The 25,544-nt window shown below is 32.7% G+C and overlaps 2 protein-coding genes across 2 annotated transcripts; one reads left to right on the forward strand and one right to left on the reverse strand.

Moving 5' to 3' along the window:
• Positions 1-3,134: 3,134 nt before the first annotated feature.
• Positions 3,135-7,271, reverse strand: LOC120208903. Its single transcript, XM_039208030.1, has 5 exons — positions 6,374-7,271; positions 5,897-6,094; positions 5,660-5,811; positions 3,891-4,001; positions 3,135-3,259 (listed from the first exon to the last, which is right to left on the reverse strand). The coding sequence occupies exons 1-5, from the start codon at positions 7,175-7,177 to the stop codon at positions 3,202-3,204; spliced, it is 1,323 nt and encodes a 440-aa protein (XP_039063961.1). The 5' UTR covers positions 7,178-7,271; the 3' UTR covers positions 3,135-3,201.
• A 3,152-nt stretch (positions 7,272-10,423) lies between these two features.
• Positions 10,424-12,317, forward strand: LOC120208907. Its single transcript, XM_039208032.1, has 5 exons — positions 10,424-10,693; positions 10,772-11,074; positions 11,147-11,280; positions 11,496-11,620; positions 11,821-12,317. Exons 1-5 carry the CDS (start codon positions 10,424-10,426, stop codon positions 12,315-12,317), a joined length of 1,329 nt encoding a protein of 442 aa, XP_039063963.1.
• The last annotated feature ends 13,227 nt before the right edge of the window (positions 12,318-25,544 follow it).

The raw sequence follows: 25,544 nt of genomic DNA on the forward strand, positions 1-25,544 counted from the left end.
ACGAAAAACAGGGTGTAAATTTTATTTTCTGAAAGGCAATAGAAGCAAGTTTTGTTTTATATTATTCTCCCAACCGAAGGAAAGTTCACAAAGGGCAGTATCATCTTCTCAAGTCAAAAACAACACCAAATACATAATACAATCTAACAACGAAAGCAACACAGGCAATATAAGCAGGTTATTTTCTTCATATTTTAGAAATACTAAACGCACTTTATCGTTTTTCTTTCGAAGCTAGTAGAAATATAAAAGGGATAAATTAGTTTCTATTTACCTTTTCCTATTTCGGGTCTCGATCGGAGTTTGTTTCAGGCGTGACTCGTCTAGTTGTACTTTCATGGTGCTGCAGCGTCGGTCGAGAGCATAGGTGAGGTCTATGGAGATTAAAAAATAGAAAATCAAAAAAAAATCCAAAATTTCAAACTTTTCTCAAGGTTTTTAACAAACAGTGGATTTTCTTTTGGGGTGTGATTAAAAGGAAGAGATTAGTGTTTACCTAGGAGTCAATCGCCGGAGTTGAAGCCGCCGGAGTGGAGAGACCCGAACAATAGAGAGTAACAGAGGTCGTCTGGTTTCGGTTAATAGTCCAATAGCAGTCGGGGTTTAATGTAGTCGTCGTTAGGAGGTCAGTAGGTGGCTATGGTGGTTGAGATTTCGAGCGTGGGAGAGTGGATAGGATTCTCGTCTGTGTGGGTTTGGAGAAGAGATAGGGGAGAATGGAGACTTGAACGGCTATGCAAAAAATGAGAAGAATGGTCAGTTTAAGTCTAGTTTTTTTTTAATTAGGTTCTATATTAGGAATTATGGGTTATTCACCATTTGGGTCACACAAGGTTTCGTTTTAAGTCATTTTAGTCCTAGAATCGAGTCTTTCATATTTTCAATTTGTTCTTTATACTTTACGCACATTTAATTATGGTCCACATTGTCATTGTATTTATTTTTTCACAGTTTTAGACATTTAACCTCTAAATTGTTGCATGTTTCTTTTTAGTCCTGTTTATGTGTTTAGGGTTTATTCTAATTTTAGCCCTTTATGATGTTTATTTGTTTTAGTTTCATTGTTTATTTTGGTGTAATATTCATATGTCCATTTTAATTATTATTTTGTTTGTATTTAAAATTGTAGAGTTTGGTTTAATATAATTTAGTCCTTATTTTAATAGGTACAATTATTTCCTAAAATTTGTAATTTGAGAGGTTATGTTTTTGTTTGTTATGTTTATGTCACATTGGTACATTACATATCAATAAATATAGCTTATAATTTATAGTTATAACAAATATGTTAATGGAATTTTTGTATTAAAATGTCACGTTATATGTTATTTTTAATTTTGTATAATTAATTTTTGGTACGACATACTTTTTTCATAATATGCATGATAGCCTCACTTGCATAACTCGACGTATTCATAATTGGATTAAGGGTAATATATTTTTAATTTAAAATTATTTTAAGTGGGCAGTCATAACTGATTTGAGGTCCGCTTTTAATGATTTTAAAATAAAAATGTATCCCTAAAGTGAAACCAAAAAATTGATTCGTCACCTAAAATTTGGGAACGAGAGAAAAAGAAATGTTCGTTTATTTAAATATATCGAGAAAAGGTTGTTATATCTTTAAGATCTGGTCTCGATATTTGTAAATAATCGAACATTCTTTATCTTTCTAAAATGACTTGGCAATTTTAATTTAATTTGTTTGAGTGTTCTTGAATGTTTTAAATTTACATTTTTATTTTATGGGATCAAAAATCAAATTAAGATCGAATTTGTAAAGTTCATTGCAAAAACGTTAATTAATCGACTAGGTACCGATTTAGGGCGTTGTGGGGGTGCTAATCCTTCCCCACACGTAACTGACTCCCGAACTCGGATTTTGGTAACGCATACCTTAATTTGTTGTTTTAATTAAAATTAATTTTTATTTAAAATAACAAGCATTTTTGGGTGCCCAATCACACCCTAATCAAAGATTGGTGGCGACTCTTTGAACTGTATTTTTTCGATCATAAAGGAAATCCAAAAATTTTCGAAACGAGAGGTTTTCAAATCACATTTGTTTTTAAATTAAAAATCAATTGAAAGAGGTAAATTAAAAATTAATGTGGCTTTTAAATCTCACCTTTTTTCACCTTTCAGAAAAAAAATCGTTTCGACAAAATGTAGATATCATATGTTGTATTTATAATTTGATAAGGGACAAAATTATAAATACTTAACAAATTGACATAATATGCACCCTATATCAAGAGATAGTAGTCCCGCAAGAAATATGTTAATTTGTATTACGCTTATTCTATCATAGAATTTTTACGGTAATAGAAAATATATCTTCTTGGAAGACAAGAAGCAAAGAAAGATTTAAGGATTTTAACCTATCAACTAATCAAGATACGCTTCAGCATTTAATATTTTATTCTTAATAATTTGGCATGATTAGATCCAAATTAATTTTCATATTTGTTATGGATTGGTTCTAACAAAAAGCACTTGAGTACACATTAACATATACACATACACATACATATGCATATAGATATAGTTTCGTAATATGACAGGACTGGGATTTCACTAGTTATGCCATTCGTTTTGGTCAGGTATTGTGGGTTAATTGGGTCTGCATCTCGTGCCATAGCATCTATGGATAATGTTTGGATGTTGAATCTGAGCAACCTTGGGTTCCATGATGTCAAAAGAGTAATTTAAGTTACCTTGCTAAAAGGAGGGCAACTTAAACCTCGTCCCAATCGGTTCTTATTTATAATGGGATTGTTTAGATGTGATAATGAGAAATGACATGGACTAGACTGAAATTAAGTAATGATTGGAAGCTGATCATTGTTTCAGACTCGAGGGATCATTGTTGCTGCATTCATTAATTAGGGCTTGTTTTGTGTTAGCATCCAGTTGGCTGCTGTTAATATTTCTTCGGTAAAAATAAGGAAACATTCGAGTAAAATCAGATTTTCCCTCCAACTGAGTTGTGTCCCCAAGGCGTACAAATCAGTTGAGCCTCTTCCTGCCAACCCATTTTTTTATTATTTTATTGTGCAGCCAAAAAGTGATGAAACTGATCACGGATGATATATTAAACACACTTGTTCATATAAATGCCCAATTATATATAATTATCACTTCATAATCCCCTGTTTCCAGTTCTCTTCTCGTCAATTATGTATAAACAAACTGGAAGCTCTACTCCGCAGGCAACCAATCAGGTCCGCATACATCCCCTCGACAAAGAGGGCACACCCTACAAGCCAAAACTCATTAAATATATATGTATGTATAGGTTAGGATCCACTCACACTATGTAAAACTAATAAGTTTTATACTAATTTATAGCCATTACATAGTATCCCCTCACCTAGCATATGAGGTAGTTCTACTGTACCACAGCCTAATTTAAAGTTAATTTAAAGCGGTTTTAATCTAAAATGTTATCTTATCTAACCTAACAGGTTATACAATTTATAACATTTTCAGTTGCAAACGAAAAAGTCGCGTTGCGATAGGTTTAGGTTTACAACCGAAAAAGTTATACAATTTATAATAATTTCGTTTACAACCGAAAATATTATGAAAATTGTAATATTTTCAATTTCAACCTAAAATGTTAACCCGTCCAACCTAAAAAGTACACTTTTTGTAAAATTTTCGGCTACAACCGATTTATGCCATTTTTTAACCTTATATTAACAAGTATTTTAGACTTTCCTTGAAATAGGGCATGCAACCCACGATGTACTCCTTCAGGGGAACATAAGCTGTTTACCAAAAAGCCATTGCTAATGCATGCTTATTTTATATGGAACAACGTTAACCAAATATTTACAGTCATGTTAAATAAAAATTAACCTCGATAAAAGGTGTTCATCTTATACCTGTGAATCTCCTTGAGCCACTTGTCTATACATGTTCTATGAAATTCATGAGTACAAGGCAATCTCCTAATGATATCCCCCTGCTCGTACTCCCCAAGGCAGATGAAACATCTGTTGATTGAAATAGAGGAGGGGGGGGGGAAATTAGGACCAAAAACACATGACTGATTGCATACAAGTTCCATTGGAAAGTCTTTAAAAAAGGAAGCACAAAGAAAGGTTACGACCCTTACAAAAATGAAAGACCATGTTTACATGGTTGCTAAAAGTCAAATTAGTTTTTCAAGCTTGGAACTTGTGTATCGAACTCATCTTAAAAGATATTGTGGGTAATTGGTAGGGCAAATAAATAATTCTTTATTAAGAGTTAACATTCCTTTCACGATCAATTAATGCCATTGAAATTCATAATATTACATATAGTTAGACTCACGAATCGACACAGGATATTGCCCATGAGGTCTGCCAACAATAATGCACAAGTTTAAGCAAGCTCACTGAGTTTTAGATAAAAAATACTCTGAATCTATTTGAGAATATAACATGAAAGCATACTTGATAACTTAGCAACCAAAGAGAGAAAGTATTTCATTGCCTCCATAATACAGAATTAGTAACAGTTCTTTCAGGTCTAAATGGTCTAATAGATTAGCTGGTCGAATATTGGCTGTGGCATTCACCTATCTAAATTTGTAGTTATGAAACAAGGTAAGCTGTCTCGTTATCTTCAAAGATCTACAACATTCACAAAGCTATTACTTCTCTGTATAGATTATGTTTCATCTCACCTGATTATACATGTTTTAAATTTAGTCTGATCTAAGATGGCAACCATTCTCATTCTAATGCAATTAAATTCAGCAATCCTCCAGAAATTAATTTATTTTGAGGCATACTTTGCATATTCAGTCAAGTCTAAATATTAGACTAGAATGTTTCTTAGGCAAGAGAAGAACATATTATGCTCACATAACATTTTCCTGTCCATGTTCACAACTTGTGCAAGAGTAAAGATCAGTGTTTAAAAAGGCACAGCTGAGGCACACCTAGGCACTAAGACGAGGTGAGGGTGAAGCACCTAATTGGGTCTAGGCAAGGCAATTTCAATGAAGCGCAACAAGGCGCGCCTGCTCAATTTTTTTTTTGTTCTTTCTGTCTTTTTTTATTTTTTTATTATGTTTTACATACTAACTTGGGCCAAAATAATCAAATGATATTTAAACCATAAATCCTTCACGCTAACCCTAATACATAAAATGTTGATGATGAATACTCTTTGGTGTTTACATTGCATGAACTGTTCTTTTTCCTTGACTATACAGCTCGAAAAACCATGTATATCTTTTATTTTCAAAAAGTGTGCCTTAATTCAATAAGTTGCAATACATGCGCTTTGGCTATAAAACCCCTATTGCCTTAGTGCGTCTTGCACCCTTTCTAACACTGGTAAAGATGTAATCAATAAATTTTGTACCAATTTTTAGAACACATTTCTGCAATGCCTATCTTATTCCTAAAGCACTATTTTAGAAGCAAGAGAGATCTAATGTCATAGAGATTAATTGAAAACTACTTGAAACTCCGAGCTAATTCATATGTAATGTTTGATTAACTTTTACTGAATATCTTATATCTAAGGCCATGATTTTAGATTCAGTCCAATAACAAAAACACTTGAAAACTAATAATTTGTCAAAGGCACAAGTTAATCAAATGGAAAATACAGCTTGTTTAACAGTTCAGCATAGTATAAGAAAGTAAATACTTACTGCACAGTCTCATCATTCTTAAGTTTTTGTGACTTGTATACTTTGACAGGAAGTGATTCAACAACTTCATTTGGTGCAGGAACAGATCCAATTGGAGACGCGGATGGTTGAGAAGATAAAACCAACGATTGCTGGTGAATTTCATCTAGGACCTAGTTAAAATACACAAAATATTACTACAAGAGAAACGAGGAGGGCTACCCCGAGAAGGCAATAACAATAACAAACAAAAATCACCTCAAATAAAGCTTCAGCTAACATAACAATTCTGGACACACTAGACCTAGCACTGGTTGTGTCATTGTTTGAGCTAGAATCTTGATTATTTACAAGACATGCGCATTGACCATTTCTGTGTTGACCAGATAAAAGGCAAGATCTTTCATGTCCTGATAAATTCTCAAAACGGCTTCCTAACCGTTGAAGAGCTCGCACCTGATGCAGTTCATAGGTCAGTGACTAAAGTAAACAGAAAAGGATCTGCATTCGCTGAGATGGATAATTTTCAAAGAACCTATAGCATAAAGTAATGTATGCAGGCAAAACCTAAATAAATAAAGCATCAGGACATGCCTTAGCCAAAGTGATTGTTCTGATTATAATTTTTAAAGGAGAAATTTGAATTACCATCAACTTTGTCCAGTAATCACCAGGCATTAAATTAAATTTAAAAGCGTTGTGATTAAGGTGATGGGAGTAAGAAAATTATAAAACCTGAGATCGTATTCTGCTCCTCCTTTCAAGGAAATTGGATCTGTGGTGGAACAAATCATGATACCTGGCTTCTCTGGATCGTGGAGTTTCAATTTCATTCTGGGAAATGATGGAGGAATCAAGAGCGGCAGTGGATGACGAGGTGGCTAATTCCCGAGTTTGATTAGTATTTAGTTGCATGTCTTGCTGCAAAGGGAAAAATGAAGAAGCTCTACCAAGAACACGAACACGAAGCCTTCCAACACTTAAGGCTCTGCTAAAACGAGCATTCCTTTCAACAGCCTCTCCACTTCCATCTTCATCATTGGCGATTATCGGAGAGCAAGAATTGCGGGGAGGTTGTTGAGGTTCAAGTGTCCCAAAATTGCCACCACGGTTCAACATTGAAAGACTTGTAGGAACAACAGAAGTGTTACCATCTCTACTTAATCGAAAGCTAAAGCCGGAGAGGCATCGAGAAGGAGAGTGATGAGAAGCTGTCGCGGCCGCACCGGAGGTGCTACCACCGGAAGTTACGCAAGGCGTTGGCAACGGCATTTCATCGTGAGATGCCGTTTCGCCTCCAACCTTTTTGCGACATTCTTTTTTTACCTGATCCGACTCTGACGCAGGTTCTTTCCGGTGGTGAAAATTAGGTTTAGGAAACTCAGATCCAGAAAGCGCTTTCAGACAAGAGGACCGGAAAACTCTATTCTTCCCCTTGGATCTTCTCCGCAGGGAAGCGCAGCTAGACGATGAAGAAGAAGATTCAGTTTCTGTTCCGCCGCTGACTCTGCAACAAGGCTTGCTACCACCGGATCCCATCTAAGTGTTGTTTTTCACTTCAGTTTCACCCTAAATCCAAAAGAGAAAAGGGGGAAAAGCGGCTTGAATGAAGTAAGTGACATATGGAAGATGTGTTCAACTGTTATTTAGGGAGGGAATGAAGAAGATGTAGTCAGATCTGAAGGATGGTTACGTCTTTAAAACAGTGTGTAACGTTAAAAGTCTTTTTGTTTCCCCTAGGAAAATAAAAGGTAAACTACAACAATGGTCACTGATGTTTGGATAAGTTTTTATTTTCACCACTAATGTTTAAAAAGTTATAAATTAGTTATTAACGTTATCGTTTGTTACAAAATGGTTACTGACCGTTAACAGCTGTTAGGAGCCGTCACGAAAAACAAACGTGGAACGTTAGATGCTTATCTGGATGGTTTGATTACCACAGTGGAGAACCTCACTTCTCCCGTTGACTAGTGTTTTACCAAAAATTTAGTGAAAAAATAATTAAACATAAAATGAGAGAGGAAAATAAAGTGGATCCATCCGATTCTATTTTGATTCCATTCTTCACTTACTCCTTCACGAATGAAACAGTTTCAGAGAGTTGCAGAAGGTGTTTGAGAAAACCATAAACCGAAAACGTGAGAAAACAAAGAGATGAAACATAGAAAGCGATTAAGAGAAAATAATGAACAACACTTGGATATAAGAGGGGTTCGAGGAAATTTTTAGGGTTTAAAGTGAAGATGGTTATGATATGGAGGCTATGACAAAAAGGGGGACAACGTCATGCTTTACGATAAGCTGCATTTTCAGTCTGAGAGAAAATGGATTAACCTAGAATTTTGCCAGAAAATTGAATGGGTTTTTTTTTTTGAAATAATGTCGATTATTTTGTTTTATATTACTCTTGATTCTTGATTTTTGACAACTGTACTGATTTTGTGTTGACATAAAATGTATGTGGTTTATGTTGAAATAATGTTGATTTTCTGTTGACAACTTTACTTGCAATGTTTTCTATTTTCTTTTGACAGAAAATGTATGTGGTTTATGTTGAAGTAATGTTGATTTTCTGTTGACAACTTTACAACTAGACTTGCAATATTTTCTATTTATATGACCACTTTCATGTTTATATGATATGTTATACAACTTTACAACTCTACTGGCAATGCTTTATGTTATATGTTATATGATTTATGTCCAACATAAAGTATATGTACTTTATGCTATATGTTATTTTCTTGATATGATCACTTTATATCCACTTTTCATGCTATTTTTTTTTTGTTATATGCTTTATGTTGTAAAGGTTTTGACATGTGGGATATGTTGAATGTTGAATTTTTTGAAATATGTGGGATATATTGACTTTGTGGTTTTGACATGTTTGTATGTTGAATGTTTTATATTGTTGTAGATCATGCAGTTTAATAATATTTTCTGAATGTTATAATGTTGTGGTCCCTACATGTTTGAAAAATAATGGTTAATATTGTGTTCTTGTGGACCACAAGGATTTGATAAATTATGCTGACTTTATGACTGTCTATGTGTATATGTGTGATATGCTTGTAACTATAAATATTCTGAATATTGTACTGTTGCGGGCCCTATATGTTTGCATGTTGAATATTGTAATAATATTGGATCATATGTTAATATGATAAAGTGTATATGTGTGTTATGGGTCCTACTATGCTGAATATCAATTCAAAAATCTTGTTACAGGTCGTGAAGATGAAAAATTTTTGGTTGTGTGTTACTACGATGGATTATTTGTACATTCACCTAGAATGAAGTTCACTGGTAACAAGATTGCTTATTTTGACTTGTGTGATTGTGACACAATCTCTTTTCTTGACTTTTGTGAAATGATGGAGCAAATATTAGTCCCTACTCCTTTACAATTATTCTGGTTACTGCTAAATGCAAAATTAACTGAGTCTTCCATCATGCCTTTAGGAACTGATTCTGATGTAATGAAAATGGTACATAGTTTACCTATGAATAGATATATTCACATATATGCACAAGTTAAGGGTATAGCTGAAAGTGGTTGTTATGAAAGTGGTGGTGTAGAAGTGGATAATGCTGAAAGTGGTGGTGTAGAAATAGATAATGCTGAAAGTGGTGGTGCATAAATGGATACTGCTGAAATGGGTCATGTAGAAACGGATAATGTTGAAATGGGTAGTGTTGAAAGGGAAAATGCTAAAAGTGGTGGTATAGAAATGAATAGTGCTGAAAGTGCTGGTGTAGAAATGGATAATGCTGAAATGGGTAGTGTAGAAAGGGACAATGCTGAAATGGGTAGTGTAGAAAGGAACAATGCTGAAATGGGTAGTGTTGAAAGGGACAATATTGAAAGTGTTGGAGTAGAAATGGATAATGTTGAAATGAGTAATGTTGAAAGGGACAATGAGAAAGACAAGTCTAGTAATGAAGGTGTTAGAGGGACAGAAGCTGATTTTGAAGAAGTTGTAGTAGAAGATGAAAACAATGGATCTAATGAATCAGATTCTGATTTTCAGGAAACTGATGGTGAAAATTATTTTGTTGATGAGGAGAGTTTACCTAGTATGGTAGAGGAGGATGTGATAAATATTTTAGGGGACACAGGTAGGCATGAGTTTAACAATAGATCTGATGAAATGTTTGACTGTAGTCCTGTTAATTCAGGGGAATTAAACAGTGACAGAGATTCTGACTCAAATGCCCATCCTACCTTCCCCGAGTTCAATAAAAAGACTGATATAGAGAACCCTAAATTTCAAAAGGGTATGTTGTTTTGTAGTAAAGAGACTTTAAAGGAGGTAATTAGGCAATATGGGAGGGTGAATAGAACAACTGTCTTGTTTAAGGTTAATGACAACAAGAGATTACAAGCAATTTGTAGGGAGGGTTGTCCATGGAAATTATGGGCTTCCCCATTGTATTGGCATGATTCTGATTCGAACACTTGGCAGATTAAGACTTACGAGTCCGAACACACTTGTGCTAAGTTGTTGAAAAATAAGAATGTCAGTTATAGGTTCATCGGGATGAAATATATTCAGAAATCCATGTCTGATATGAATTATTCTTTGACTTCCCTCAAACAAGATATGATGACTGACTATGAGACAGTTTTTTCTTTGACTAAATGTGGAAGGGCTAGAGAGTATGCCTTAGAAATTGAAAGAACAATATGGAAAGATCTATGAATATTTACTTGAATTAAGGAATACAAATGCTGGAACTACAACTGTTTGCAAACTAGATAATAGACTATTTCAAAGAATGTATGTTTGTCTTCAAGCTTGCAAAGAGGGGTTCAAAGTAGGTTATAGAAGGATTATCAGACTTGATGGATGCTTCTTGAAGAGTTATTATGCTGGTTACTTACTATCAGCAGTTGGTACCGATGCTAATGGTGGAATCTATCCCATAGCATATGCTATTGTGGAGAGTGAGAATCAGTATTCATGGTTATGGTTTCTGGAAATTCTTGGAAGAGACTTGCACATTGATAACTCATATGGATGGTGTTTTATGTCTGATAGAAAAAAGGTTATGTTCTTAACTTTTTGCATTTATTATAAATTAGTAAGCCTATTATCATAATTATTTATTAAGTTATCCTTGTAGGGACTTGTTGAAGTTGTGGCAGAGCTATTCCCTAATGATGAAGCCAGGAATTATGTAAGGCATATTTATGCCAACTTCAAAAAAGATCACAAAGGAAAAGCTCTTAAGGATGCACTGTGGAGAGTTGCTAGAGCAATTTATGGTAGAGAATTCCATGATGCCATAACAAAATTGAAGACTTTGCCTAATGATGCATTTGAGTGGCTGAAGCATCTTAACCCTCAACAGTGGTCCAAAGTACACTTCTCCACCACTACTAAATCTGACATGCTTCTCAATAACCTTTGTGAATGTTTTGACAAGGTAATCTTATTATAATATTGTTTATATATATATTATTTTTTTATAACTCTTAACAAATTATATATTGTGCAGATCATTTTGGAAGCTAGAGACAAGCCCATCCTTACTATGATGGAGCTAATTAGAACCCAAATTATGAGAAGAATTGTTTGCAGATATGAAGTAGCTGAAAAGATTAATGGGCCATTATGTCCAAATATTCAGAAGTAATGAACATTATAATTGATCAAGCAACTAGGTAACTCTTTTCAAATTTAATATTTCGTTGAGATATGTTGACATATGCTATCAAATATGTTAAGATATATTGCTGAAATATGTTGAGATATGTTGAAATATGTTGAGACCATTTGAGATGTGCAGACCATTATGAATGTTTAAATATTCTGTCGAACTATGTTGTTTTTATTGATATATGCAGGTGTTGGGCTACACATGCAAGAGGGTTGAAATATCAGGTTGAATGTGGTCCAGGAAACCAACATGTGGTGGACATGGGCTCCCACTCTTGTTCTTGTAGAAAATGGGACCTGACAGGCATCCCATGTATCCATGCAGTAGTAGTCATGCAACTACACAATGATCGACCTGAACCTTATGTTCATACATGCTACCATAAATCCACACAGCTTGCAATATATTCTAATTTTATTTGTCCTGTCAAAGGTGAACTACTCAACTATTTACATATACCTAAATAATTTATGTCATGCTAATTTTCTAAATTCTTTCTTCTTTGTTAATAGGTGCTAAGCAATGGACTCCTTTCACTGAAATGGAGCCTATTCTACCTCCAGAATTGAGAAGACCACCTGGAAGGCCAACCAAAAAAAGAAGAAATGAAGCTGATGAAGGAAATAAGAATGGACCTAAATTAAGCAAGAAAGGTTCGATGGGAAACTGCTATAAGTGTGGTAAACATGGCCATAATAAGAAGACCTGTAGAGGAGAAGTTGGCGGTAACAAGAGTCTAAACCAACATGAATCAAGATCCAGCCAACCACATGCACCTGATCAGCCATCCCAATCCTCAACTCCAATGCAACGACAAGCTCGAACCATCCAACCTACAAGGCAACAAGTATTAAGGCCAAAATTACCTACAATGAGGCCACTTAATCCACCTACAACAGTCCGTTGGATGATGCCACCATCTACAACAGACCATGCAATACCTGGCAGTCAAGAATCTTCTATTTTTAACCCTCACAATCAAGATTTGCACACAACATCAAAAGAATGAAATGGGTAGTGTTGATGGAACTTTTTGTGTAGTTTACCTAGGAAGTTGACTTACTTTGTCATATACCTGCTTCTGCTTGATTGGCTTTGATGCATAGCCATTCTTTTTGTAAAGTTTACTTATGAACTATCCATATTTTGACATGAATTAAGCTTTAGGCTTAATGTCATATTGAATTAGAGCAGGTTTGACAAATTATTTTTCTTACTTGTATTTTGACTTGTATCAATTTACTGATAATGAAATACATCATATTTTGGCATTTCTTTGTAATATTCATTTTTTGATTATTCTTGCAGTTCAATGCAAAATGAAGAAAAATTAAATGCACAATGCAAAAAATCAAAGTTTATAGACTTACAAAGGAAGAAAAACCATTGCAAAATAATAGAACCATAAGAATTAATCTGGAAACACATACAAACTTCTATTACAAAAACTTCCATTACAAAGCTTTTAATCCACCATTCAAATAACATCATTTTCATTTGCTAACCCAAAGCTTATAGACACATAAAATCAAGATAACAAGCCAAAAAATCCTCTCATTTCTCCTTTCCCTTTCGACTTTTCTTAATTTCTTCAACGACCCTAAGCAAACAAATCTTGCTCGAGGCACCATGGGAGGATCCATCCAAACAAAAAAATGACATTTTGTACTTATCTTTTTCCCATAGTTTCGGCAACCCAAAAACCTCCTCCCACAATTTTCATTCGTCCAAGCCGTCACCACCTTAGCTGGTTGTCCTCAATTACAAAGAGGAACTTCAATGGAGTCTTCCATCTTCACCTTAGCTAGCTTTTATCTTGGGAAGGATTTGAGAAAAATTTCAACAAAGAAAAAAATGAAGGAAAAGAGGTAGATTAGGGTTAGGTTTTATTTAAAGGGGAGAAGAAAATGAACGTTAGAGTACTGCTCTCTTCCACCATGGCATTCCAGGTAAGCATCTAACGTTCCACGTGTGTTTTCCGTGACGACTCCTAACGGCTGTTAACGGCCAGTGACCATTTTGTGACAAACGATAATGTTAGTAACCAATTTGTAACTTTTTAAACATTAGTGGTGAAAATGAAAACTTACCCAAACATCAGTGACCATTGGCGTAGTTTACCCGAAAATAAAAAGAAGGAGGGAAGTATGTAATTGCCTCTGTTGGAGTATTACGTAGGAAAGCAAATTCCTCTGCCTCCACGACCCAACGTGGATCCACACACTCCTCCCGCCACCCTTAATTTCCATTTTCAAAATACCATTTCAAAATTTTCTTCGGGACATCTAAGCAAAGGCGAAACTATAATTAAGACGAGATAGATTATAAATTATTATAGATTGATTCGTTTAAAATTTGAATAATATTTGATTTGAATAGATTCAACTTGAGTTTGAACTCAATTCGAATTCTTAATAAGTCAAAAAGAGCTATTTGATATTTAACTTGAAAAGTTTGCGATTAATTCAAAAATATAATATATTATAGTTTCATTTTCTAAAAAAATAAATTATTAATAATATTAATATTTAATGTGTTGATATTTTTAAAAAATATATAGTATAATATTTTCATGTATTTAAGGTTTAAGTTTGAGTTTGAGACTTTCAATCAAGTTAAGTTTAAGATTTTTATTTATTTCGAACTTTTACAAGCTTCAATTCATGGTTCTGAATTCGATTCGAGCTTAAAAATTTTAGTTCACGCGTTATCGAGTCAAGTCAAACTCTATTTCAAAATTTTTGAGTCGAATCGAACTCAGTAATACTCTTTCTCATCTCGACTCGTTTACAACCCTAGTCTAAGGATTACAACTTACAATCTTTGGACGCAAATAAAAATATGATAAAAATTATAATTTGAATTTAATTTAAAAAAATTAATCTTTTAATTAGGAGGTGAAACATGTTGATAATATACTGGGACACATTTCACGAGTGACATTTGTCACCAACTGATTAAAGAAATTTTTTAAACTAATTTTTAAAATAATTTTAATATTTTAATTGAAATAAATGTTTTTATTAATAAAATGATAACATGTGTCAGCACCTCTTTAAGGCAAAAAAAATTGATAATGAATTGGTACGGAAAAATCAAACCCAATATTATGAAGAAATTTATGAAGAAATCTATGTGCGCTTAAATCACTTAAGGTGTGTTTGGTTAATGGAATGTAAGATTACCAGTGGGAATAGGATTACCGGTGGAAATAAGATTAATGAGAATGATGAATTTTGTGTTTGATTCGTTTAGCAGGAATGTAATATTACAGTGTTTGGTTAAAGGAATAAAAAATTATTGGAATGTATATTTTACCAAATTATCCTTATTATATATTTGTTTTTTAACAAGTTGAATTCTACTATAATTAATTTATATATTTTCTTTAAAACTTTTAAATTCATAAAATTTATATAATTTTTTATACAAAATTGAAAAGATAAATAGGTTTAATGAAAGGGTAAAATTTTATTTTAACCCCTAAACTTCATATAAAATTCTAATTATAGACTTTTTTTGTAAATCTAAAATAGTTTAAGGATAAATTTGTAATTTAACCTTCGTAGAAATTTTTTTATTTAACGACAGAAGAAGGATATTTTTGAAAAAAAAAATTAAGGGTATTGTAGTCCAAAACGTCAGTAATCAAACAATACCTAAGGGAAGGGGTAATCACATTCCCGGTAATATACCCCCAAAATACCACTGTTGGGAATAAAATATTATCGGAGGTTGGGAATATTTGCCAACCAAACGAGGGAATGACATTCCATTCCCATGGTAATCTAATATGATGCCAACCAAACGCCCCTTAGGCAAATTTTATATTTACTATTATTGAGGGTGTTTTGTAAATAACTTTTTGAATAATTTTTAAATTTGAGTATAAATAGTTTATTGGTAATTAAACCCTTCATTTTTTAGTGTTTGGCAAGTACCTTTTTAAAAGAGTTGATTGTGCAAATAAGCTGAAAATGAAAACGCTGAAAAATTCAATGATTTGGGAGAACTGTTTGCAAAATAAGATGTTAAATGATATATTTGACCTTATTATTTACATCATTAAATCCTTGTCATAAAACTTAATCTGTAACGCCCCCAATCTGTATCCTACTCGAATAAGAATCCGATGTGTCATATTGACTTTTCAAAGTACACAAATTTGTAAAACTATAGTAAATTTAAAACTTTCATTAATACAAAACTATATTTACATTAATACGTTCAAAACATTATACCTTGGTCAGAGAGCACATACTATATGACTCTATTTACATGCCAACCCATATGTTACATAAGTGGACATACTGTATAAGGTACTTCTGATCTGATCTTCAAATGATGATATGCTGCTCTGCTGCTCCTAAACCGGTCTTCTTGCTTTTCTGTACCTATGTGTAAATCACTTACACGCTAAGTCATAGACTTAGTGAGGCATAAACTTATAATAATGCATTTCTTATGAATGTGAACATGCAACATAACATTCAGAATTCCATATCAATTCATATGATTCATTATAAACAATGTTAATACTATAACATATAATGAAATACACATTTTTCACATTACTTATAGGCCTATGTATATATTGAGAACTTACGGTATTCGAGTACATGAAGGTGGTGCACATTTACTGTCACCACAACTCGTATAAGTTCCACTGAGTGGTATATGAGATTTGTCCCGAAGGACCTATGAATATGTTCCGAAGGACCTATAAGTTGTCCCGAAGGACCTATGAAACCCTCGAATCTTGGCATGCCAACTATACCTATAGCTCTCACATTACATACATGGGCATTAATATTATTTTCATATAACCATGTACTTTGATCATTTCCCTTATAATCACATATATCTTTTCTTCTATAACATTTCCCATGTGCATGTAACCATTAATCTCATATCATGTAACATAAGTATTTGAGTACATTCACATGAATCATATAAAATGTATCGAATCATATATCAACATATATGGTATGTTTAATAAAGACTATAATGTTTGCATGTTCATAACTATCAGACTATGAAATAAATCTAGGAAATAGACTTATCACAAGTCTTATTTCCATTAAATTGTACCTATATTATGCACTCACCTTAGCCTTGCTTGTTTTAACTCGATCCTAATCCTTCGATTGTTCTGGAACAGGATTACACTCTAAATCTACATAGTAATACATTGATATATATCAGTATACTAATTGATTTATTCTAAACTATCATTTCTTAGGCTAAAAGAAAAGTTATTTTCATCTCTTAATGATGGTATGTATCGATGTACTCTATAGTGTATCGATGCATCCCTTAACGTATGCATCGATGCACTATCTATGCATCGGTACACAAATCACATTCGATGTTTTCTTCTTAAGGGGGTGCATCAATGCACTCCTTATGCATCGATGCACTAATTGCATTCGATGTTTATTTATTTAATAGTGCATCGGTACCCATTGAAGATGTACCGATAGACATAGCCTAGAAATGTCATTTTAAGCATGAAAATACCTTCAATTTCCTCTCAACACTTCATATTTCACCTCCTTTTATATTCTTAACTTTTATACACATACTTAAACTAATTGATACCCATCTAATACCTCTTAAACTTAAAAATCCAATCATCCACATAGAATTCAAGAATCTCACTCAAATTCCAACATGTTCTAAATCTAATTCTAACACTTTGTATGTCTTAATTAAGTTGAGGACAAGTCAAATTCAATCCCAATCTTCATTAGAAAACCTTCTTCCAAGATTTCACTTATTCCCCTGTTTTCTTTAATTCCTTCTTCTCTCTTCATCTTATTGTTTTAAGACAATTTAAGCTTTCCTTATGCTTAATTATCACCTAATAATAAAAACCCAACTTGAATTTCAACTAATGATCAATTAACAATGAAACTTACCTTTACTTTGGGGCCTTCACGTTTGAAGAGAAGAGAAGAAGAAGAAGATATCTCTGGAAGCTTAAATTTTTGCTTCCTAGCCTTCCACGTGGGTTAATATAACCATAGCCCAAAATTAAATTATTTTTTCCATCCAAAAGACCATTTTTTCCTTCACTTTCTTCTTCTTTACACTTCAATCCTACACAACATTTCCCATATAAGTCATTGAACTATTCAATTATTCTACTATAATCACCAAATTCGAAAACTTTACAATTTAATCACTAACCCGATATTGAGGATGTTACATAACTTAATGAAATGACATCCATCCTAATCCACTTGATGTATCATACCCTTATATATTTGTAGTGTTGATTGTTATTTAAGGGTAATATTTATAATATTAAATTTAAAAAATATATTCAAATTTTTTAAAAATATTCACTAATTTTCTTAAGGAATTTTTAATTCCTTGTTAAAAACATTTTATCCGAAATAATTTCACCCCAAAAAAGAGTAAAGTATTATAAAATATATATGTATTTAATAACTAAATGTATCATACTCTTATTTTTCATTTTACCTATATCAGCAATAAATTATTAATTAAATTTTACCAAACATTTCTATATAATTAGTTAATCAAATCAGTTTTTTAAATCAACTAATCAAATTAATTAGTCAAACAAACTACTAAAATCATCTACTAGCTATCAGCTTGCCAAATATCCCTTTATGTTTCAGGCTTACCAAATATTGGTTGCTTTAGCAGCAAGTATAAAATTATAAATAGTAAAGTTCACTAGTAATGATGGGATTAATTATAATAAAAATATAAAATCATAGTTAACAATATTAAACTAAATATATAAATTTGTCATATAATTAATTATAAAATATTATTAAATATTAAAATATTTATTCAAATTAGGATATAATTAAATAATATTTTTTACCAAATAATAATAATAATAAATCTTTTTAATATTTGATTCAAATTAATTTATAAATCAATTAATTATGATTGATTACAAAAATGTACTTTAAATCAAAATTATTTAAAAAAAATAAAAAAGAAGTTAAAAGTTGCTAAGTTCATGCATTAAGAATAAAAAAAATGTTTTAATAAAAATGTACTATGATCAGTGAAAATAATAATCTAATAGAGTTAAATTATGATCATTGTTTATTAAAATATCTTTTTTAATTTAAAAAAATAAAAAGGTGATTTTTTAATACTTAAAAATAAATTTAAGAATAATAACAAATATACAAAATTTTATGCAATATAATAATAGATGTGGGATTCAGCCCATGGTTAAGGTGTGACTAATTTTCTACTTGATTCTAAGTGCAATGTCCGTTTAAATGGTTAGTAGTTTCGGGTTGAACCAAGTGAGATTTAGTTGAACTCTTTTGTCAATTAAGAAGCATTAGGTTAAGTTAGGCTTAATTTGGGCTTGGAATAAACCACTATAACCATAAAAAGGGTATTTTTGATTTGAGGGTAAATGGGGATTGACCAAAGAGATAATTAACCCATTTATTGTTATTAAGGTTGAATTCAATTAAAGAGATGATTTAATCGTGCAGGGAGAGAAGTTAGTTTTTACTCCCTCAATTTCTCTCCCAAGTTTGTATTTTTCTCATCTCTATTTCTCTCTTTCTCTAGGGGCTTTGTACCATCAAAGGTGACAACTTTACTAGCTATCATCCCTTGTTCGAATTAGTAAAGGTAACAAAGGTTGTTAGAATATTTAGAGCTATCCTTCAAGCATTCTTTCTCAAGGTTTGGTCATGGTGGCCAAAAGTGGGGTTTTAGTGGAGTTTTAGAAACCTTTGTTAATCCAGCTCAGTTTTGATAGATTTTAACTTGTATGAGGATTTCTTAACCTCCTTTCAAGTCCTATGATGAGTTGGTAACTCATTTCCTTGATTATTGTTTATTAAAAAAAGTAGAAGAAAACTCCAAAAGTAAAGCCAAGGAGAAGCTTGTTGTTAAAAACATTTTGATGTTTCGATATAACAAATTAAGTAAATGAATTTTAAGATTTTACAAAAGATTTTCTAAGTATATTTGATATAATTATTCGAATATAAAAAATTACTCCAAGTATTTCAAAGTTCATTTTAATCCTTACTAAAGTGTAAAAAAATATGTTTTAATCTTTTAAACAAATTTACAAAGTATTTCGAGCCTTAATCGAGCCAAAACACATTTCTTAATAAATCTCAAACCAAAATGGGCAGAATGCCCAGAGAGAACCGATTCCCCCCAGGGGGTACCGATTACCCCTGAATAATTTGGCTCCGAGAAATAACAGATTGCTCGGAGGGAACCGATTCCCCCGTTGTGTAACGGTCGAAATATTTGAATTTTTACACTGCAAGAACCGATTCCTTATGAGGGGGTACCGATTTCCCCCATGTTTCAAGTAGTTTTATTAATTGTTTTCACACTTAAACGGCTCTATTGACTCCACTAATCATCCCCAACGTTTAAAAATCAATTTTAGGAGTATTTAAACAAGCTTAGAAGCCATTGATCAACAACAAGAAACAAGAATCAAGAGAGAATCAAAGAGAAAGCATCAAACCTAAAGTTTGAGCACTTTCAAGCCTATTTCATTCAATATTCATTTTTGCTTTCAAGAACAATTATTGTGCTCAATTGTATTATTCTTGAGTGTTCTTTCTTTGTTCTAGAATTGTGCAAACACACTTGCCTTGTGAGGTTTTTCATTAAGTTTTCAAATTTGTAATCTTCTCTTTGAGAAAGAGTGTTCTCAAGAATTGGGGTATATTCTTGAGAGACTTGTAAGGTTATCTCTTTGGCCTCAAAAGAAAGAACAAATTAGTGAATTTGTTGGAAAATCCTTAGTGTGGATAGCTAAGGTAGTGGACGTAGACTTTGGTTGAGAAAGTGGAACCACTCTAAATCGTTGTGCAATTACTTTCAATTTTCTGCAAAAGCTTCCACCAAATTTTAATTGCCAATTCACCCCCTCTTCGCCAATTCCATCGATCGATTAACTCAATTGGTATCAGAGATTGACTCATTTGAAGGTTTAATCACCTCTTGAGTAGATTCGAGAAGAGTTACATCGATAATCAAGTTATCAATGGTCTCTACTTCAAACTCCAACTTCGGTCTTGATTCATTGCTCGTTAACAAGCCTCATTTCTTCAATGGATCTAATTATGCTTATTAGAAGAATAGGATGATGTATTTCATTCAAGCAAGTGACATGAAAGCATGGAATATTATAGAAGACGGATACATCAAACCTTTCACTCATCCAAGATTATGGAGTGAATGAGAGACAAGAATGTTCCAGCTCAACTCCAAAGCCATCCATATTATCTTTTGTGCTCTTGAACCGGATGAATACGGGAGAGTTTCATCTTGTACAACCGCCAAGAAGATATGGGACAAACTACAAGTCACTCATGAAGGGACAAACGAGGTAAAAGAATCTAAAATTAGTCCTCTAACTCATAGCTATGAACATTTTAGGATGAAACCGGATGAAGATGTCAAAGCTATGACGGATAGATTCTCCACGATTGTCAATAGTCTCAAATCATATGGAGAAATCATTCCAAATGACAAGCTTGTAAGGAAGTTAGTTTACTCTCTTCCAAAAGCTTGGCAATCAAAGAAGACGGTGATCATCGAGGTTAAGAACTTAAAATCCTTGACTCTCGATGAGCTTATTGGCTCTCTCCTCACGCATGAAATGATGCTTAAAGAAGAGGAAGACCTCGAGAAAAGAGACGAGCCAAAGAAGGAGAAGAAGAATAACGTAGGAGTTACTCTCAAATCAACAAAGGATGAGAGTGATTCGGATAAAGATGACGATGACGAGGAAATGGTATTGTTTTCCAAACGGTTCAGAAAATTAATGAGGCCAAATCGAGGAAGAAAATTCAAATGAAATGAAGGCTTCAAGAATGAACCAAAAGAGAAGGACCCGATCATTTGCTATGAATACAAAAAACTGGGGCATGTCAAATATGATTGCCCACAATTGAAGAGAAATGGTCAATCAAAGAATAAGCACAAGGCTCACGTTGCTACATGGAGCGATGAAGAAGATTTCGATGAAGAGGAACAAGAAGTAGCAAACTTGTGCTTGATGGCATTTGGGGAAGATTCTAAGGTAACCTCTAACTCATTCGTTCGGATGAATTATCTTATGATGAATTATTAGAGGATTATAACGGGTTGGCTTCAGATTATAAGAGTTTATTTTCAAAATACAAAAATGATATTTCAAAATTAAAAAATGAAAATAGTCTTATGTCCAAAACTAACAATGATCTTGAAAGTAAGATCAAAGAATTGCAAATCAAATTAAATTAATTTGAAAAGAAAAATATTGATTTGCATAATCTACTTTCAAGAGTCAATGATGATCATCAAAAGAAAATTGATGATCTTAAAGCTTCTTTTGATAAAGTTGGATCAAAACGTTTTGAAAAATGAGAAAATTCAAAATCCAACTTTGTTAGAAAAAGTTTTAGAAACTACAATCATAGAGGTCCTCAACGAACCTTAAATGGAAAAATCGTTAGAAGTATATGGGTTCTTAAAGAACTCATTACTACTAAAGATAAGGATATCCTACACAAATATATACCTAAGGGGACTAGAATTTTGGAAACTAATGAATATGGACCCAAAAGAATTTGGGTACAAAAAATTAAAAATTAATCTATGTTTGAGGGAAAGGAGCATTGCTACAAGGCACGAGAAAAAAATTTAAACTCATGGTACCTTCATAGTGGATGCTCAAGACACATGACCAGAGACAAAAGTCAGTTCATAGAGCTCAACGCCAAAAATGGAGGAGAGGTGACTTTTGGTGATAACTCAAAAGGTCACATTGAAGGTATAGGCATTATAGGTAATACCTCTTCCATACAAATTAAGAATGTTTTATATGTGAATGGATTAAAGCACAATCTATTGAGTATTAGTCAATTGTACGATAATGGATTCAATGTCATGTTTGATGTTAATGGTTGCAAAGTCATTGACATTGCATCTAATCAGATTATGCTTATTGGTCATAGAATAGGAAACATTTACATGGTGCATTTAGATTCTATAGATATGACTAATTTATGCCTAGTTGCTAAGGATGAGCATGATAGTTGGTTATGGCATATGAGACTAGGACATACTAGTATGAGTGTTTTGCAATGACTAATTCAAGGAGACATAGTTAGAGGGTTGCCAAAGCTAAAAATTGATAATGATAAAATCTGTGATGCTTGTTCTAAAGGAAAACAAAAGCGAGTTTATTTTAAATCCATTAATGATGTATCCACTAGTAGAGTATTACAATTGATCCATTTAGATCTTTTTGGGCCATCTAGAACTACTAGCTTGGGTGGAAAATAATATGCATTTGTATTGGTATATGACTATTCTAGATATACTTGGGTTCTATTCTTAAGTACTAAAGATGAAGCATTAGAAAAATTCATCATGTTTTCAAAAGTAATCCAAAACGAAAAAGGTTACTCTATAACTAGTGTTAGGAGTGATCATGGAACTGAATTTGAAAATCTTGGATTTACTGAATTTTTTAATTCTAACGGTATTAGCCATATTTTTTCAACACCTAGAACCCTCAACAAAATGGAGTTGTTGAGAGGAAAAATCGAACTTTAGAAGAAATGGCTAGAACCATGCTTTGTGAAAACAATTTGCCAAAATATTTTTGGGCGAAAGCCACAAATACCGCTTGTTATGTTATTAATCGAGTAATGATTAGGCTTATTTTGAAGAAAAATCCATATGAACATTTTAAAATTAAAAAGCCTAACATTAGCTATTTTCATCCTTTTGGATGTAATTGTTTTGTTTTAAACAACGGCATAGACAATCTTGGCAAATTTGATGCTAAAAGTGATTAAGGAATTTTTATGGGTTATTCCTTAAATTCTAAAGCTTATCGAGTATTTAATAAAAGAACTTTAGTTGTAGAAGAGTCTATACATGTTGTTTTCGATGATAATCCCTTTCCGAGGAAGGATTCTTGTGTGAATGATGATGTAGGTATTATAAACATAAATGATGTTGGACATGACGTTGGAGAACCATCATCAAAGAAAGAAATGAAAGATGAGGAAACTCAAGATCCTCTCGAGAATCCAACCATTGAAGAAAGGGAAGTCTCTTACCCAAGGGAATACAATTATGTCAAGGATGGTGAAATAATAGGTGATCCATCCAAAGCGGTAACAACTCGATCTTCTCTTAAAAATATTTGTAATTATGTTGCATTTATCTCATGCATAGAGCCTAAGAATATTAAAGAAGCATTAAATGATGAATATTGGATTATGGGTATGCAAGAAGAGTTAACTCAATTTGAGAGAAGTAAAGTAGGGACATTAGTTGAAAGGCCTAATAATAAGTTTACTGTAGGTACTAGATGGGTCTTTAGAAATAAGCTTGATGAAAGTGGTAATATAGTGAGAAACAATGCTAGACTTGTTGCTCAATGGTATACTCAATAAGAGGGCATAGAATATGATGAAACATACGCTCCCATAGCTAGAATGGAAGCAATTAGAATGTTATTAGCATTTGCATGTTTCAATGAATTCAAATTATATCAAATGGATGTTAAAAGTGCATTTTTAAATGGTTTTATAAAAGAATAAGTGTATGTGGAACAACCTCATGGTTTTGAAGATTCAAAATTTTCAGATCATGTTTTTAAATTGTCAAAAGCTCTTTATGGTTTAAAACAAGCTCCTAGAGCTTGGTATGAAAGATTGTCAAACTTTTTAATTGAAAAAGGTTTTTCAAAAGGGAAGGTTGACACTACATTGTTATTAAAGCATAAAGGTAAAGATTTATTAGTTGTTCAAATTTATGTTGATGATATAATATTTGGTTCTACTAATGATGTTCTTTGCCAAGAATTTTCTAAGGTAATGCAAAGTGAATTCGAGATGAGCATGATGGGGGAGCTCTCATTTTTCTTGGGACTCCAAATCAAGCAAAGAAAAGATTGCATCTTCATCAATCAAGCTAAGTACGTCAAAGATATGCTCAAGAAGTTTAGACTGGAAAACGGGAAGCCTCATGCCACTCCAATGAGCTCGTCAACAAAGCTTGACAAAGATAAAGGAGGTAAATGTGTGGATGTTAAATTGTATAGGTCAATGATTGGCTCTTTTCTTTATCTAACCGCAAGTAGATCGAACATTATGTTTAGTGTTTGCTTATGTGCTAGATTTCAATCATGCCCTAAGGAATCACATTTACTAGCTGTTAAGAGAATCTTTAGATACCTTAATGACACTCCTAGTTTAGGACTTTGGTATCCTAGAGACTCTAGCTTTAGCTTGCATGCCTTCTCTGATGCGAATTATGGAGGATGCAAATTAGATACGAAAAGCACCTCCGGTACTTGCCAATTCCTTGGAAATATGTTGATTTCTTGGTTTTCAAAGAAACAAAATTATGTTGCATTATCTACAACTGAAACATAATACATTTCAGCCGGTAGTTGTTGTGCACAAGTTTTATGGATGAAACAACAACTTTTTGATTATGGAATTGAAGTAAGTACAATTCCTATCAAGTGTGAAAATACTAGTTCTATTTGTCTCACTAAAAATCCCATCCAACACTTTAGAACTAAGCACATTGAAATTAGACATCACTTCATTAGAGACCATGTCACTAAGGAAGATGTAGTTCTAGAATTTGTTGATACTTTGCACCAATTAGCAGATATTTTTACAAAACCTTTAGAAAAAGAAAGATTTTGGACACTTAAGAGAGAATTAGGTTAAATGATCTATCTTCACTTAGTGTTTAAAATAATTTTTAGCACTTTTAAAAAAATAAAAAAAATGTTTACAACTATTTTGATTGCATTCTTTGCTATTAGTTAGGGGGAGTTTATGATTCTTAGTGAAAATTAATTATATGTTCAAATGTTGTTTAATGATAAAATTGATTGATTGAAGATGATTAATTTTCAATATATGAGTTGTCAATACCACTAGAGCAAATTAATTTAGCATTTTGAGTGTTTAAATTACAGATTTTTATTTTTCTGGCAGGAGGAATCGATACCCCCTTGAAGGGGAACCGATTCCCCCTTTGAATAGGAATCAATTCCCCCTGGAGGGAATCGATACCCCCCTCGGGTTCTGGATATTAAACGCCTAAATAGCACTTTCTTTCAAAACCCTTTGTCTCTCTCTCATACGCCATACGCTCCTCTCTATCTCTCTACTCTCAAAAATTGTTCAAAATCAATGAATCAAATTAGAAATTGCTTGCTTTTCATTTC

This window comes from Hibiscus syriacus, unplaced genomic scaffold (assembly GCF_006381635.1).
Source record: "Hibiscus syriacus cultivar Baekdansim isolate YM2019G1 unplaced genomic scaffold, ASM638163v2 tig00017808_pilon, whole genome shotgun sequence".
Lineage (NCBI taxonomy): Eukaryota > Viridiplantae > Streptophyta > Magnoliopsida > Malvales > Malvaceae > Hibiscus > Hibiscus syriacus.